This window comes from Papio anubis, chromosome 9, assembly GCF_008728515.1.
Source record: "Papio anubis isolate 15944 chromosome 9, Panubis1.0, whole genome shotgun sequence".
Classification (NCBI taxonomy): domain Eukaryota; kingdom Metazoa; phylum Chordata; class Mammalia; order Primates; family Cercopithecidae; genus Papio; species Papio anubis.
The window spans coordinates 104,083,303-104,100,218 of NC_044984.1; the positions used below are offsets into that span (position 1 = coordinate 104,083,303).

Genomic DNA, 16,916 nt, shown 5'->3' on the forward strand with positions numbered 1-16,916 from the left:
CTTTCTGTTAACAACAACATTCAATGAGCTGGCAATTAATCCTGAGGTCCCACAAGATTCTGAAGTGATGCCCCTTGGAATTGCTAAAGACAGATTTAGTGGTGTTCAGTGGAGACTTTGTGGCTAAGTGAATTTCATCGTTCTCCAATTCTAAGGGAAATGTGGAAGAGGTAACACACCCGCAGTAACTCTCTCATCCTGTGTCCCAGGCAGACATCATTAATCAATCCTAACTCTTTCCCACTAAACACAGACACAGGTGCAAAATTCTTAACATGGCCCTTCAAGCAGACATTAGCAATCATTCACCAGCATAATTATTTCTATCCATGGTATATATGATAACTCCCTAGCAATCAGAATTTTTCTTTAACCAGAAAACCCTACTGTTTGTGGCTTTGTCCTGACTTTGGGTTAGAGCTGCCCAGGTTGGGTGGATTCATTCTAATAGAATCACCTCTTTCCTGAATCTGGATGACCTAGCAGCCCAAACCCACCTTCCTCACCCAAAACCTGCTGGCCCAGGGACCTCCACTTACTAGAGCAGCTGGAAGGAGCCATCAATGAAGAGAGAATTCACTCCAGGGCATTTCTTCATGAACAAGTCTTTGATCTGGAAGACAGGAGGGGGCACGTGAAAGGGGTGGGGCCAGCAGGAAAGGAGAGGAGGAAAGAGGAGACAGAGAAAGGGACAGAAGATAGGGAGGCAGAGGCCGGTACACAGAAAAGACAAAGGACTCTTTCCTGTTAGAAAAGGAGAAAAAAGCAGAGATGGAGAACATGGGATTGGAGGAGGTAGAAGAGAAATGGGAAAATAAAAGGAGGAAGGAAAGGAGAAGGACGATTTGGAGGAGAGAGAAGAGAAGAAGGAGAGAAAAGAGGTGCAGGAAGAGAAGAGGAAGAGGAGAGCAGGCAGAGTGGGGGGCACGGGGGCCAGGCACTCACGTTGGTGAAGAAGAACAGGACCCCAGTGAAGAGCGTAATGACCTCGCCAGCCAGCCGCAGGTAGTCCACCGTGGTGCGGTAAGGGTACGGTGGCTGGGGAGCAGCAAGGGCACACAGGTCGTCACCTGGCCCCTCCAACATCTGGCCCCCAATCCAGATGTTCCCCCAGACCCAAAACATCTGGATCCCATGTAGCCTCCTCCTTTCCCAGCTCAGGGCCACCCCTGCATGTTGGAGGGCGCCTCCCCAACCTGTTCCTAAACCTTCTCCAGTTCCTCCTACAGGGGACCCAGAGGGACGAGGTTGTGCCCCCGTCCTGCATGGCTCAGCCAGTGCCTGCCCCAGCCCCTGCCCGGTCCCTGGGCACTCACCGTGCCCTCCAGCGGCTGATAGTAGGCGGTGAGGGTGAAGATGACCATGGCGCAGAGGTAGGAGACCACGTTGATGTAGAAGGACACGGCCCCGAACTTGCGCCACTTGTCCCGCAGCAGTTCATTGATGGGCTCCACAGCCAGCATCTCGTGGCGGTTCTGTGAGAGGCAGGGTGGTCAGGGGCTGCCTTCCTGAGGTGGGGGGTCCTGGCAGGCTGCCCCGGCTGTGCTTTCCCCCACCCTCCGCCCCGACAGCGCTTTCTCTTTCCATCCATTCCTCAGCTGCATTCAAGGATTCATGGGGAACTGGACAGACACTGAACATCAGCCCCAAGCTCCCGCACTCACCATTTGAGATTCTGCCCAATTCTGCCTCAATGTACCTTTCTGCCCTATTCTAGCGTCACAGAACTCAGAACTGGAAAGTCCCTTAAAAGACATTTATTTTCAGGCAGGGCACGGTGGCTCACGCCTGTAATCCCAGCACTTTGGGAGTCCGAGACAGGCAGATCACCTGATGTCAGGAGTTCAAGACCAGCCTATCCAACGTGGTGAAACCCTGACTCTACTAAAACTACAAAAATTAGCCGGGCGTGGTGGCGGGCACCTGTAATTCCAGCTACTCCTGAGGCTGAGGCAGGAGAATCACTTGAACCTGGGAGGCGGAGATTGCAGTGAGCCTAGATTGTGCCACTGCATTCCAGCCTGGGCAACAAGAGCGAGACTCCGTTTCAAAAAAGAAAAAAGGACATTTATTCTCATGGTTCCCAAACTCCAATCTGTGGATAGTACCAAGCTGTTGGCCGCAAAATCATCTATGTAGCTTGCCGCAAGTATAAATCCTGGCCTCCATTCTCAGAAATTCTGATTCAGAGAGAAAGATTGAGAAATTTTTGCCCAAAGATGATAAATGATTGACTTACCACAATTCTCCAATTCTGAACCCAGGGCAGCCATCAATAATTGAGCCCTGCACAATTGTATTCATACAGTTCCCTGGGTAGACACTACCAATCAATCAGTTTGCACCTGAGATGCTAAACCTGCTGCCACTACTAATTTAAATCAAGATGGCCACTAATTCAAAAAATAAGAGAAATGAGGTCTTGCAAGGAAGCCAAGCTCACAGACCAGTAAGCCACAGGGCAGGGTTAGAAGGGTGACCACCTGCACCCAGTCCCCAGCATTTTCTGCTCCCTTTGTATAGCTTCCTAGCCCTTTAATGACTTGAGTTTCTCCATAATCATGATTTGTGCAATAACACAGCCACAGAGATGCTCTTGTAGTGTTATTCCTGATAGTTACAGGCAGAAACAAACCCAAGCGACCAACAATAACAGAACGGTTCATTTGAATATGGTACATTTACATGCAGCGACAATATTACCAAAGAATATTTAAAACTACAGAATGATGTTCACAAAATATTGCTAAGTAGAAAAAAAAAAGCTTGTTTTGTTTTGTTTTGTTTTTTGAGACAGGGTCTCCCACTGTCACCCAGGCTGGAGTGCAGTGATATGATCTCAGCTCACTGAAGCCTCGACCTCCCCAGGCTCAGGTGATCCTCCCACCTCAGCCTCCCAAGTAGCTGGGACTACAGGCTCGCACCACCACGCCCAGCTAACTTTTATTTTTATTTTTATTTTTGTAGAGACGGGGTTTCGCCATATTGCCCAGGCTGGTGTCAAACTCCTGGCTTCAAGCAATCTGCCCACCTTGGCTCCCCAAAATGCTGGAATTACAGGCATAAGCCACCATGCCTCACTGAAAAAAAGAGCTTTCAAAAGTTCATATAACAACCACGAATGGTAAAAGCTGACATAATCTTTACTCTGTACCAGGCCATTCTAAAATTAACCTCTTTGGTCCTCCCAACAGCCCCATGGGATATGCATGATCCTTATCCCCAGGTCACAAACGAGGAAGCTGAGACCCACAGAGGTGGGGCCACTTGTCCTGAGACACACGGCATGTAAGTTACAGAGCCAAGATCCCAACCCAGTCCTACCTGCTCCAAAAGTCCACCTTCCCACAAGTCTTACTCATTTCCTCACATGCCAGACACTGTTCTGGGCACTTAATTGGCACCTTCTCTTGCATTCAGCCAACAGATCCACCACGTTGGGGCCTAGAGGCTGAGGCTCTCTCCCCTAGCCCAGCCCCAGGGCCCCATCCCTGCTGCCAGCCCTGCCCCTCCTTCCTCGCACCCCATGCCCTCTCCTGGAGCCCACCTCAATCTTGCTGTTGTACACCAGGATCTCCAGCACGGAGGCCTCTTCCCCACATGTGTCCAGGGAGGAGAGGTCATAAAGCGAGGAATATACTGGCCCGTAGGCCCAGTCCTTGAACTTGCGGGACAGGTGCCGTGTGTCCTCATCCGTCACCTCCCGCCGGATGATGTGCTGAAAGATCTACACAGGGGGCCAGGAGGGTCAGGGGGCTCACACTGGAGAGGTCCCCAGGGCTGGGCCCAGCTTAGCACATGACGCCTCCCCAGAAAACAGCTGAGCACCGGCTGCTGGAGGACCCCTTCCTCATCTTGTTTAATTCTTGCTCTTATTATCTTGGTTTACAGATAAGGAGTGGAGGCTGGGAAAAATGAAAGGTGTTCCAGAAGACACTTAACCAGTCAGCTGGAGCCAGACGGAACCTGAATGAGCCTTCAACATCTTAATTGTAATGAATATCTTCTTCATGCCGTTAAAATAGCAATGAATCCATCTTAATAATATGTGAATTATAATACTGACGATCACATGCGGTCCTTCCTGTTACCACTCCTTCCCTGGCTTACACACAGGGAAGCTGAGGCACAGAGAGGGGTTGGGAATTGCCCAAGGTCAGGCAATGTTAGGATTTTGGGGTTTGTTTTTGTTTTGAGACAGAATCTCACTCTGTCACCCAGGCTGGAGTGCAGTGGCGCGATCTCAGCTCACTGCAACCGTCGCCTCCCAGGTTCAAGCAATTCTCCTGCCTCAGCCTCCTGAGTAGCTGGGATTACAGGTGCCCACTACCACACCTGGCTAATATTTCTGTATTTTTAGTAGAGACGGGGTTTCACCATGTTGGCCAGGCTGGTCTTGAACTCCTGACCTCAGGTGATCCACCCACCTCAGCCTCCCAGAGTGCTGGGATTTTGGGGGTTTTTTTTGAGACAGGTTCTTGCTCTGTTGCCCAGGCTGGAGTGCAGTGGCACTATCACAGCTCACTGCAGCCTCAATCTCCCGGGCTCAAGTGATCCTCCCACCTCAGCCTCCCAAAGTGTTAGGTTTACAGACATGAGCCACCGAGCCCAGCCGAAGCTAGGATTTAAGCCGGAGCCTTTCTACTGCCTCAGGGTCCTGGAATAATTGCAATTTCAGTAATTTTTGCTACATTTTTATTTATTTATTTTTACTTTGGTTTTTATTTATTTAGGATCTCACTATGTTGCCCAGGCTGGACTTAAACAATCCTCTCACCTCAGCCTCCCAACTAGCTGGCATTACAGACATGTAAGTGAGCACTTATTGCCTCTCCTGGGCTCCTTCCTAAGAGCCTTATGTGGATACCGCATTTAATTGTCACAACACCACACCAGAGGGCACTCTTATGTCCCCATTTTACAGACAAGGAAACTGAGGCACAGAAAAGGGAGATGAGATGTCTGAGGTCACACACTGGGAAGTGGTAGCCCCAAGGCTTGGACAGGTGCTCCTGCCTCTAGGGCACTCCAGACTTGGTTCCCAAACACAGTGACAGTGCCCCCCAGAGGACATTTCAGCAACGTTCTGGAGATATTTTTGGTGGTCACAAGTGTAAGGGAAGGTGCTCCTGGCATCTGGTGGGTAGAGACCCGGGATGCAGATCAATGTCTGGCAAAAGCACAAGATGGTCCCCACCACAAAGAACCTGCCGCCCAAAATAATCGTGCTGAAGTTGAGAAACCCTTCTCCAGGCCCCATGCTGTGCAGCCCAGAAAGGGGAAGGAACTAGGGCAGGGGCACTCAGCAGGTTCGAGGCTGGGAGCACTGCTGGGCTAGAGCTCTGGGACTCACTTTCCTATCAGCGGCGCATCCTGGCTGGTGGGGGTGGAGTGGTGAACATCCAGTAGGGTGACATGAGGCAAGAGGCTCAGGGATGAAGCTAAGAAGCTTGGCTGGACACTAGGGAGCCATAGCAGGTTCTTGAGCTGGGACATCTGCACACTGGGGTTGGCGTGTTGGGAGGTGTGTGCACATATCAATAATGAATACCAGCAGCAGACCCTCATGTGTGTGTGCAGAGGGGCACAAGTGGGTGGATCAGCTGTGCCCCCAGCTGTATACTCACCCCAATCTTGCCCGTCTTGGCAGCCATCATTAGGGGTGAGAGGCCATCGTTGTTGAGCACGGCCTCCAGGTTGCTGTCGGGGAAGAGGCGGGCACACTTCAGCAGCAGCAGGTCATACATCTTGGTAACGAACTTGGTGTTCTCACGGGTGTTGTCGGCGATGGCCACCAGCGCGTGCAGCACCGTGTTGCCTCGCGAGTCCTGGCGCCGCATGTCTGCCTTCTTGTGGGGGTTCTCCGTCAGGTAGTTGACAATGTGGGGCTGGTTGGTGCAGGCAGCCAGCGACAAGGGCAGCTCCCCTACGGGCCAGGGTGGAGGGTGGGAGGTCAGCGAAGGGGGCCCAGGGTGGGACTCTGCCTGCAGACACTCGGGGGATGGACACTGTGGCACTCTGAGGATGATGGAGACAGTACCAGCAGTGGATATGAACTGCACGTTTCTCTGGGTGATGCCAGGGTGATAGGGTATGGCTAGTTAAGGGCACAGCCATGCGAGTCGGAGGCTGTCAGGGACTGGACACATCCAATGATGGAATTATTATTATTATTATTTTTGAGACAAAGTCTCACTCTGTCGCCCAGGCTGGAGTGCAGTGGCACAATCTCGGCGCACTACAACCTCCACCTCCTGGGTGCAAGCAATTCTTGTGCCTCAGCCGAGTAGCCAGGATTATAGGCATCTGCCACCACACCTGGCTAATTTTTGTATTTTTAGTAGAGACAGGATTTCACCATGTTGGCCATGCTGGTCTCAAACTCCTGACCTCAAGTGATCTGCCCCCCTGGCCTCCCAAAGTGCCGCGATTACAGGCATGAGCCACCGTGCCCAGCCGATGATGGAATTCTTTGTGTGACTTTGTCCCTGAGCTGCACATAATGAGTGCCTTTAAGCATGGGCAAGATTCAAAATATTTCATGAGTCCAGCGATGACAACGGCAGTGGTGGGCTTTGGGCCTGGTGATGTTGGTCCCAGCATAAACCAGATTAAAGGACACAGACAATACAGGCTGGGTGCTGACAACACAGCCCAAGGGCCTCTCATGATCCCCACTGCACAGCTGGGGAAGGTGAGGGAAGTGAGGTCACATGCCTGGAAAGTGCAGAGTGAGGATTTGACTTTTTTTGTTGTTTTCTTTTTGCTTTTTAAAGACAGAGTCTTGCTCTGTTGTCCAGGCTGGAATGCAGTGGTGCAATCACAGCTCACTGCAGCCTCGAACTCCTAGGTTCAAGTGATCCTCCAGCCTTGGCCTCCGAAGCAGCTGGGATTACAAGCACATGACACCATGCCATCTAATTTTTTTTTGAGACAGAGTCTCACTCTGTCACCCAGGCTGGAATGCAATGGGGAAATCTTGGCTCACTGCAACCTCTGTCCCCTAGGTTCGAGCAATTCTCCTGCCTCAGCCTCCCATGTAACTAAGATTACAGGCACCCACCATCATGCCCAGCTAATTTTTGTTATTTTTGTAGAGATGGGGTTTCACCATGTTGTTGGCCAGGCTGGTCTCGAACTCTTGACCTCAGGTGATCCATCTGCCTTGTCCTCCCAAAGTGCTAGAATTACAGGCATGAGCCACCACGCCCAGCCATTTTTAAAATTTTTAAAAGAGACAGTCTTGCTATGTTGCCTAGCCTGGTCTCAAACTCCCGGCCTCAAGCGATCCTCCTGCCTTGACCTCCCCAAGTGCTGGGATGACAGGTGTGAGCCACCGTGCCTGGCTGGAGTGAGGATCTGAATCCAGGTCCATGGTGCCAAGTTCCCCAATAGCACTTACACCTCAGAGGCAAGGGCCCCGTGACCAAGACCGGCTTGCAGCCTGTGCTCCAGAGTGCTGTCTGCGCCCATGGCCAGAGTGGCCCTGGGTGTCTGGGGGATGGTCAGGGCTGCAGACACCAAGCAGTATCACGCTATCTCCCGCCATGCTTCTCCAGCACGCTGTCGGCCCCCGCCACGCCCCTCCTTACCAAAGTAGAAGTAGCCTCCCTCATCCTTGGGCTGGAAGAAGCGCCCACGGGCCTGGGCGTGGACGTCAGCTCCTTGGGCCACGAGGAGCTCCACGTAGTGTTTGCAGCGACGCTCGATGGCGATGTGCAGAGCTGTCTGACCTGGGGACACGGGACAGTCATTCGGGGCCCTGGCGGGGCAGAGACCCAGCCAGGCTTGCTGGGGGTGGGGGTGGGGTGCAGGATGTAGAAATTGGGGTGGGAAATGCAGGCAGATTCCTGCCCAGCAACACCCAAGGGCAGCAAATAGGCCCTTGGATATTCCCCAGGATCCATCGCAGAAGCAGAATCTCAAGCCCAAAGGATACCCAGTTTGTGGAATCCTGAATGTGAGAACTTTTTAGATTCATAAGACGCCTTAAAAATCCTAGAGGAGGCCAGGTGCAGTGCCTGTAATCCCAGTGCTTTGGGAGACCGAGGAGGGAGATCACCTGAGCCCAGGAGTTTGAGGCAAGCCTGGGCAACACAGTGAGACCCCATCTCTATAGAAATGTTAAAAATTAGCTGGGCCTGGTGACTTACCCCTGTAGTCCCAACTACTCAGGAGGCTGAGGCAGGAGGATTGCTGAAGCCTAGCAGTTCAATACCAGCCTGGGCAACTGATAAGGTTTGGCTCTGCGTCCACACCTAAATCTTACCATGAATTGTAGTTCCCATAATCCCTCAGTGTCATGGGAGGGACCCCATGAAAGGTAATTTAATCATGAGGGCAGTTACCCTCATGCTGTTTTGATGGTGAGTGAGTCCTCAAGAGATCTGATGATTCTATAAGGGGCTTTTCCCCCTTTTGCTTGGCACTTCTCCTTCCTAGAACCATGTGAAGAAGGGCATGTTGCTTCCCCTTCCACCATGATTGTAAGTTTCCTGAGGCCTGCGGAACTGTGAGTCAATTAAACCTCTTTCCTTTATACATTATCCAGTCTTGGGCAGTTCTTTATAGTAGCATGAGAACAGACAAATACAACAACATGAGACCCCATCTCTACAGAAATTTTAAAAATTAGCCTGGCATGGTGGTCCATGCCAGTGGTCCTAGCTACTTGGGCAGGTGAGGTGGGAGAATCGCTTGAGTCCAGGAGATCAAGGCTGTAGTGAGCCATGATCACACCACTGCACTCCAGCTTGGGTGACAGAGCAAGAACCTGTCTCAAAAAAAAAAAAAAAGAAAAGAAAAAAGAAAGAAAAATCCTAGAGGAAACAACAGTACCTTGGCCTCCCAGAATTTTGGGCTCAAGATAAAATATTCCTGGATTTTGAATCTTAATATCCAGGCATCTGAAGGTCAACTCTGATTTACAGAATCTCAGAATTCAGAACTGGGGAGCTTGGCCCCCTGCTGCCTTTGCCTCTCAGAGCTTGTGAGCTCAGGACTCATTATCATGGAGCCTTAGAGCACCCACCACTGCAGCATCCTAGGGCAGACCCCCGGTCATGATCCCTAGACTCGCTGCATCTCAGAAGCTTGGAATCTTTTTTTTTTAGACAGGGTCTCATTCTGTCACCCAGGCTGGAGCTCAGTGGCACAATCATAGCTCACTGCAGCCTCGATCCTCTGAGTTCAACTGATCCTCCCACCTCAGTCTCCCAAGTACCTGGGACTACAGGTGTGCACCAACATACCTGGCTTTTTTTTTTTTTTTCTTTTTTTTTTTTTTTTTCGGGATGAGTCTTGCTCTTGTCTATTACCCAGGCTGGGGTGCAATGGCATGATCTTGGCTCACTGAAACCTCCACCTCCCGGGTTCAAGCGATTCTTCTGCCTCAGTCTCCCAAGTAGCGGGGATTGCAGGTACATGCCACCAAACGTGGCTAATTTTTGTATTTTTAGTCAGGACGGGATTTCACCATGTTGTCCAGGCTGGTTTTGAACTCCTGACATCAAGTGATCTGCACCCCCCACGTTGGCCTCCCAAAGTGTGCTGGGGTTACAGGCACAAGCCACCGCACCTGGCCCTATTTTTTTTTTTTTTTTTTTTTTTTTTTTTTTGTTTTTTTAGTGGGGACGGGATTTTTTCATTTTGGACGGGCTGGTCTTAAACTCTTGACCTCAAGCGATCTGCCCCCCTTGGCTTTCCAAAGTGCTGGGATTACAGGTAAGAGCCACCATGCCCGGTGGAATCTTCTATTCTGAAACTCAAAACAAAGTTGGAAGGGGTAGTTACTGTTCCTTCATCCATCCATCCATCCATTCATTCGTCAGGTCCTGGGTACAGGCTGGCACTTAGGCCCAAGGGGTCAGACAAGCAAAGGACAGTATCTCCACCAGCCCTCGTGGCACCCCTGCGCAGCCCGGGGCCCACCTCGATAGTAGATGTCGCGGAAGGGCGAGTTGATGAACTCCCGCATGTTGCCGGTGCGCTCCGCGATGTCCAGCAGCACAGGGATGGTGTCATTGCGGCCGCTGCTCAGGTTCAGCAAGGCCTTGGGCAGGCAGGTCTTCCCTGTAGATGGCTCTAGCAGGAGAGACATACAAGATGAAGCGGTGCTCCAGCCCGTGACCTTGAACTTGTAGGCATCGGAGTACAGAGCACTGGGTAGGCGGTCAGACATCTTGGCTGCCAACATCTCCTCTCCGAGCCTGTTTCCTCATCTGTCCAGTGGGTACCCAGGGCCACTCTATCTGCCTCCAGTGGTGCTGAGAGGGTGCAATAAACTCATGGGCTTAGGTGCTTTGAAATGTGAGAGGCTTCAGCCTACAGATTGGTATTTATTTAATTAATCTTATTTAGGAAGATTTTTTATTTATTAATATATATATATTTTTTAAGAGACAGGGTCTCACTCTGTCATCCAGGCTGGAGTATAGTGGTGCAATCCTAGCTCATTGCAGCCTCCAATTCCTGGGCTCCAGTGATCCTCCCACCTCAGCCTCCCAAGTAGCAGCTAAGACTACAGGTGTGCACCTCCATGCTTAACTAATTTTTTAATTTTTATTTTCGTAGAGAAGGGATCTCACTATGTTACCCAGGCTGGTCCCAAACACCTGGCCTCAAGTGATCCTCCCACCTCTGCCTCCCAAAGTGCTGGGATTACAGGTGTGAGCCACCACACCTGGCCGTTGAAAAAGATTTTTGTAAAGTGCTTCATAAACAAGTAAATGGTGAGAATGCTGGGTTAAGCAAAGCCAACCATATTTCCTTACTACAGGACTTCTCAGCGCCTTTCATACACGAACAGGGACTGTGAACCTCTAAAAGCAAGACGCACTAGGCAGCGCTCACCCACCTGTCAGAGCATAGAGTCCTTTTCCCATGAAGCGTTTACACTGCGGCCCCTAGAAGGGAGTGGAGGGGTGTAGCGTTCCCCAAAGTGCGGGACTGTGTGCCACAGTGGACGCGAACTGACCTTAGGAGAGTCAGGAGAGAATCTTGGGGATTCTAAGGGTGCAACAATAATAACCCTGAAGGTTTCATCCACTATTGAAACTTTCTCATGAAGTCATCTCTCTGTTTGGTACTAGCAGGTCCTTAACGCCTCTCACTAACACTTGCTAATATCTCTTTGCAAGTTTCTTCCTATTGCAGCTATTTTTATGGTTACCTGAGTTGATTTATATCTCAAAAGAGTAAGTTGAAAACTCCCCTGTGAATCAAGGACAGGGCAAAATCATGCCAGGGGCTCGGGAATGGCCAGAGAGTGGGAGATGCAGGTGTGGGTTCAGGCATCTGTTCTGAAGCCAGGCACCTTGGGTTTGAGGCCTGGCTTTGCTTCCAACAGCTGTATGACCATTTCTCTGCTTAGGGTCCTTTCTGGCTAAATTAAAGCTATGAAGGGAAATCGAAGAGCAAATCAGTATTTGTTGATTAGCCCAGTACCAGGCAGATAGGAGTCTTTGATAAATATTAGTGTTGCTGTTATCATTCCATGAGACGGGATTTAGGAACCGTCTCCCTAAATGCCAGGAATCAGTGGGGCAGACTCACAGAGACCTGAATTCTAGTCTTGACCCTTCCAAGAGCAGGGTTGTTTGGGACAAGTCTCGTCCCCAGTTGCTTTCCCACTGTCCACCTGGCGCCCAGCTCAGAGGCGACACCATCCCTCTCATGGAATAATGTGGCCCAGCCACTGTCCCTCCCACATGCCTAAGACACTTCCCTCATTTCCCTCATTTTCCCCAGCATCTCTGGTCTTCCTTCATCCACTTTCCACATAGCAGCTGGAATGGTCACTTCAGACTGCAACTGACCACGGTGAACTACAGGGCTTTTGCATCTGCTGTCCCTGAACCCCCACCCCAATCTGAAACATTCCTCCCTCCTCTTTTCACCTGGTTAACTGCACCTCACTCAGACTCTGCTCAAGTGTCACCTCCTCCAGGAAGCTCTCCTGGATTTTCCCTAACTAGGTCAAATCCTCCGGTACAGACTTTTGTTGACACCTGTTACAGTTTGTAACTGTGTGCTTATTTCTGTGGTTGCTTGGTCAATGTTCATCCTGTCCAGGAGCCTGTGGGCACCTTGATGGCACGGTGATGCCTGCTTTGCTCACTATCGTTCGGCCTCTGCCAAGCACAGTGCTTGGCATGTGGTGGGTGCCCCACAGCCATTTGCTGAGTTAACACGCATCGAATGAAGGGGAGGGCCGGACACCCCGGGCAATTCCAAACCATAGGTGACCCAAAGTGGAACGAGAGACCCTGGATTCGGGCTTTCAGACACGGGTTATAGACCCAGGGACCCGGCGCCTGGGTGCTGGGAGGAGATGTCAGGAGCAGGATCTTCCCAGAGAGGAGGTGGAACATGCAGTTCCAGGAACCAGCCACCAGGTGGCGAAGTGGCTCTGCCCAGGGTGGGCTGCTGTAGCCAGGGGCTCTAAATTGACAATTGCCAAATTGGAGGTTGTGAAACTTTGCGGAGGGGAGGTGGGGACAGGGGAGGGTGTCCCAGACTTCCCTGATAATCAGATGAGCTCATGACCCTTTAGCCATGCAGGGATGGATCCAGGTTTTATGGGACCTAGACTAAGTCCAGGACCTTAGAAAGGGCCTTAGCCAGGGGCCCTGGCACTTAATTAGCATCACAGACCTTACAGTAAGTCTCCCTCTACGCACATACACTACCCTCTGCAATTTCAGAGACCCACCTCCCACACTCATGCACAGACACACATGGATCTGGGGGTTCCTGGACTGTGCTAAAAGCCCCCAACTCAGTCCTGAATTCAGGAGAAGCCAGAGGCCTTGACAAGCCAGCCTAGTGCTGAAGGCACAGGTGCCAGCGTCCATCTCCCAGGATTCGCTCTACACCAAGATTCCCCACCTTTGCCTCACGTACTTGGTGGACCAGGAGAGGCCATTTGGCCAGGGCTTAAACATGGGTTATCTCCAAATGAGATTATTCATGCCATCACTGAGCTACTCCAGAAGCAGAGAGAAGCCCCACCCTCCCACAACTCTAAACTTGTGCCTCCAAATGAGGCCACATTGTCTGGCCGGGAACCACGAATGAATATTTTTCATAAATCCAGCAATTGTCTTTTTTTTTTTTTTTTTTTGTATTTTTAGTAGAGACAGGGTTTCACCATGTTGGCAGGGCTGGTCTCAAACTCCCGACCTTAGGTGATTCACCTTCCTCGGTCTCCCAAAGTGCTGGGAGCAATTGTTTCCTGGTAGACACAATGATACTGCATCGTATTGTTTCAGTGTAAGAATGAGGTTGAGGCCAGCCTCAATGGCTCACGCCTGTAATCCCAGCACTTTGGAAGGTTGAGGCAGGAGGATCACTTGAAGCCAGGAGTTTGATACCAGCCTGGGAAACATAGTGAGAGCCTGTCTCTTAAAAAAAAGAAAAAAAATTTTAGCCAGGCATGGTAGCTTGCACCTGTAGTTCCAACTACTCTGGAGGCTGAAGCAGGAGGATTGATTGCTTGAGGCCAGAAGTTCAAGGCTGCAGGGAGCTGTGATCACACCACAGCATTCCAGCCTGGGCGACAGAATGAGACCCTAGCTCAAAAAAAAGAAACAGGTTGATAAAGATATATGCGGATGATGTAGCACAGACTTGTTCATCCTGTTTGGGAACTGAATTTATTTAAAGTAACTGAAGTCTTAAAAAATGGCCTCTTCTGGTTGGGTGCAGTGGCTCATGCCTGTAATCCCAGCACTTTGGGAGGCTGAGGCAGGCGGATCACGTGAGATCATGAGTTCGAGACCAGCCTGACCAACATGGAGAGACCTCGTCTCTACTAAAAACAAAGAATTAGCCAGGTGTGGTGGCACATGCCTGTTATCCCAGCTACTTGGGAGGCTGAGGCAGGAGAATCACTTGAACCCAGGAAGTGGAGGTTGTGGTGAGCAGAGATCACGCCTTTGCACTCCAGCCTGGGCAACAAGAACAAAACTGTCTCAAAAAAAAAAAAAAAAAAAAAGGCCTCTTCTGACATCCCTGAAGCTTCCTCAGACTTAGGCTGGAGACCAACCATGGACAGCCTTCCAAGATGGGCCCTTCTTCATAGCAGGTGTCCCAATTCTTTTCTTTTTTTCTGTTTGTCACCTACGCTGGAGTGCTGCAGCCTCAGCCTCCTAGGCTCATGCAACCCTCCTGCCTTGGCCTCCCAAAGCACTGGGATTACAGGTGTGGTGAGCCATCATGCCCGGCCTAAGTGTTACATTTCTTGACATGGTATCTTGACTTGTGAGATCAAGGCCAGTTTAATAATGGCTTACCCAGAACCCAGCACATCGCAGGTGGCTGATTTGGGTGCAGGTGTTCACAGGTAAGGCCTGGGGCTGTGGAGGGTGCCGGTGTCCTGAGGTGGGTGTTTTGAATCTGGACAAGGCTGAAGGGTGAGTTCTCTGGGCTGGGGCTTCAGCCTAGGAAGGGGAGCCCTAAAGTTGGGCTGGGGTGGAGCAGACCCCAAGAAGTAGAATCAGGACTACCAGCCCGGACACCCTGCCCATCCCTCCAGACCTTTCCTCAGGGGAGCAGGAGCTCCAGGACTCCATCTGCCTGCACTGGGTTCTTTGTGGGATGAGAGCCAGGAGTATGCTGTGATTATTCCCCAGTTTACAGATGAGGAAACAGAGGCTCAGAGAAGTCACACATCACTTAAGTGGCAAAGGTGGGATCTGAACCCAGGTAGGTGGACTCTGCTTACCCACTACACTAACCTTTTCATAAATAAGGGCTGAATGAATGAATGAATGAACGAGTGGAGGTAGCTGAGGCCCAGAGAGGTGAAGGACACACAGGACCAGACTCCCTGTCCAGTCTGGCACTTTCCAGACTCCCTGTCCATTGGCACTTTCCAGGCCAATGCAGTCCACTGACCCAAAGGAAGAAGCTGAGGGAAAAGGGGGCCCCCAATGCCAGGCTTCCCCCACACCCCTGGCTGTCCCACTGGCTATGCCCATCTGGGTGGCTCACCTCGAAATTCCTCATCAGTCAGGCGTTTCTTGTGGGTCAGCAAGAAGGGGAGCAGCCCATCCAGGTCAGCAGTGGAGCCCCGGGACACAATGTCAAAGAGGATGGGCCTGTTGAAGACTTTGAGGATGGGGGGCGGCTGGGGGGCAGGGGCTTTGGGGCTCTGCGGCTGCTTCCTGGAGGAGGTAGGGAGGCAAGTTGATGGGAGGGCTCGTCCCCTGCCTGCCCCACTGTCCCTGGCCTTAGGGACCCAGAGACTGTGGCGGGGGGCAGGCAGTTGAAGCCCTACAAGGAACAGAGTGAGGTAGGTGGGGCAGCTGTAAAAACTAAGGAATGTTTTATCCAACAAACGATAGCTAGTACTACTGTGTGTTGGGTGGAGACAAACAGAAAGAAAGAAACGCACAGACTGCCCATACATCTATCCACCCATCCATCCACACATCCACTCACCCACCCGTCCATCTATCCATCCATCCATCCATCCTTCCATCCATCCATCCATCCATCACTCATCCATCCATCTACCCATCCATATGCTTATCATGACGATTGACGACGATACGACGATCGATATTTATTTATCGACGATTGACGATGACTTTATCGACGGCTTCATTTACGATGATTTTCGACGACGATTTACCGACGACGATCGACATTTATTTATCGCATCGATCGGCCGACGACATTTTCGCCGATTTATCTAATTTCCGCCGACGACATGACGATCACTATCTATTTACTTATCGTCGACGACGCACTCTACTTAATGATCACTTTATCTACTTACGCCGACGCATCGACGACATTTATCTATCGACGACGACATTTATCTATCTATCGACATTATCGACGATGCATTTATCTACGACGATTTAATGACGACCATCTTCACTCCATCCACCCACCTGCCCATCACTCATCCATCCATCACTCATCCATACATCCACCCACTCAGCATCCACCCATCCACCTACCCACCCATCATCCATCCATCACTCATTCATCCATCCATCCCTCATCCATCCATCCATCCATCCCTCACTCATCCATCCATCCACCCACTCATCCATATCCATCTACCCACTCATCCATCCATCTACCCATCCACCTGCAATCCATCCATCCATCACCCATCTATCCATCCATTACACCCCACCCACCCACCCATCCACCCATCCATCACTCATTCATTCATCTACCCATCCACTCACTCCTCCATCTAGCCACCCATCCATTCATTACTCATTCATTCATCCACCCACTCGACAATCCACCCATCCATCCCACCCATCCATCCATCCATCCAACTGCCCATCCACCCACCCACCCACTCATGTATTAGTCATTTATTGAGTACTTACTAAGGCAGAGAGGCTGAAAGAGACAAAAAGAAAGAGAAAATAAAGAAACAGCAGACTAAAAGATGAGGCATTTAATCCATTCATTCCATAACTAACCCATTAATGTATTCATTCAGCAAACATTTGAGACAAATGAGGCCATGCTCATTTGTACTTGCTCATGGCCCACCACAAGGTAAGCACTCAATAAATGTTAGTTGATATTACCATTATTAATGAGTGCCTACTGTGTGTCTGGAGCTTGTATGTGCATGGGAGAGATGTGGAGCTACAGAGGCAGATGGAGGAAGGGCGTGGCACAGAGAGGGTTGGGAAGAGAAGAGATGGAGAAAGGAAGGAAACAGACACTAAGAGAAGGAGGGCTTGGAGACACTCATTCAGTCATTCAACAAGCATTTTTTTGGCACCTTTTATATGCTAGGTTCTGGGAGAGAAGAGCTAGCCCAGGGCCACCATGAGGCAGGAATGCTCTCTCTGTCACGTTCTTACCTGGCCCAGTGCCTGGCACATCTTGGGATGCAGTAAGACTCTGTTCAATGAATAAGAGGCTAAAGAGGA

At 50.7% G+C, this 16,916-nt stretch overlaps 1 protein-coding gene across 2 annotated transcripts in view; it reads right to left on the reverse strand.

Annotated features, from left to right (window-relative positions):
• Positions 1-16,916, reverse strand: part of TRPV4 (transient receptor potential cation channel subfamily V member 4) — a 33,406-nt gene that overhangs the window by 10,264 nt on the left and 6,226 nt on the right. The window contains exons 2-9 of one of the 2 annotated variants that reach the window (XM_017946189.3): positions 14,995-15,167; positions 9,931-10,083; positions 7,593-7,733; positions 5,628-5,926; positions 3,548-3,727; positions 1,317-1,475; positions 946-1,038; positions 540-613 (exon numbers count right to left, since the gene is read on the reverse strand). In XM_017946189.3, the coding sequence (XP_017801678.2) occupies positions 540-613; positions 946-1,038; positions 1,317-1,475; positions 3,548-3,727; positions 5,628-5,926; positions 7,593-7,733; positions 9,931-10,083; positions 14,995-15,167 (1,272 nt within the window). The remainder of the gene's footprint in view (positions 1-539; positions 614-945; positions 1,039-1,316; positions 1,476-3,547; positions 3,728-5,627; positions 5,927-7,592; positions 7,734-9,930; positions 10,084-14,994; positions 15,168-16,916) is intronic. The other variant, XM_009181679.4, reaches the window with a different exon arrangement.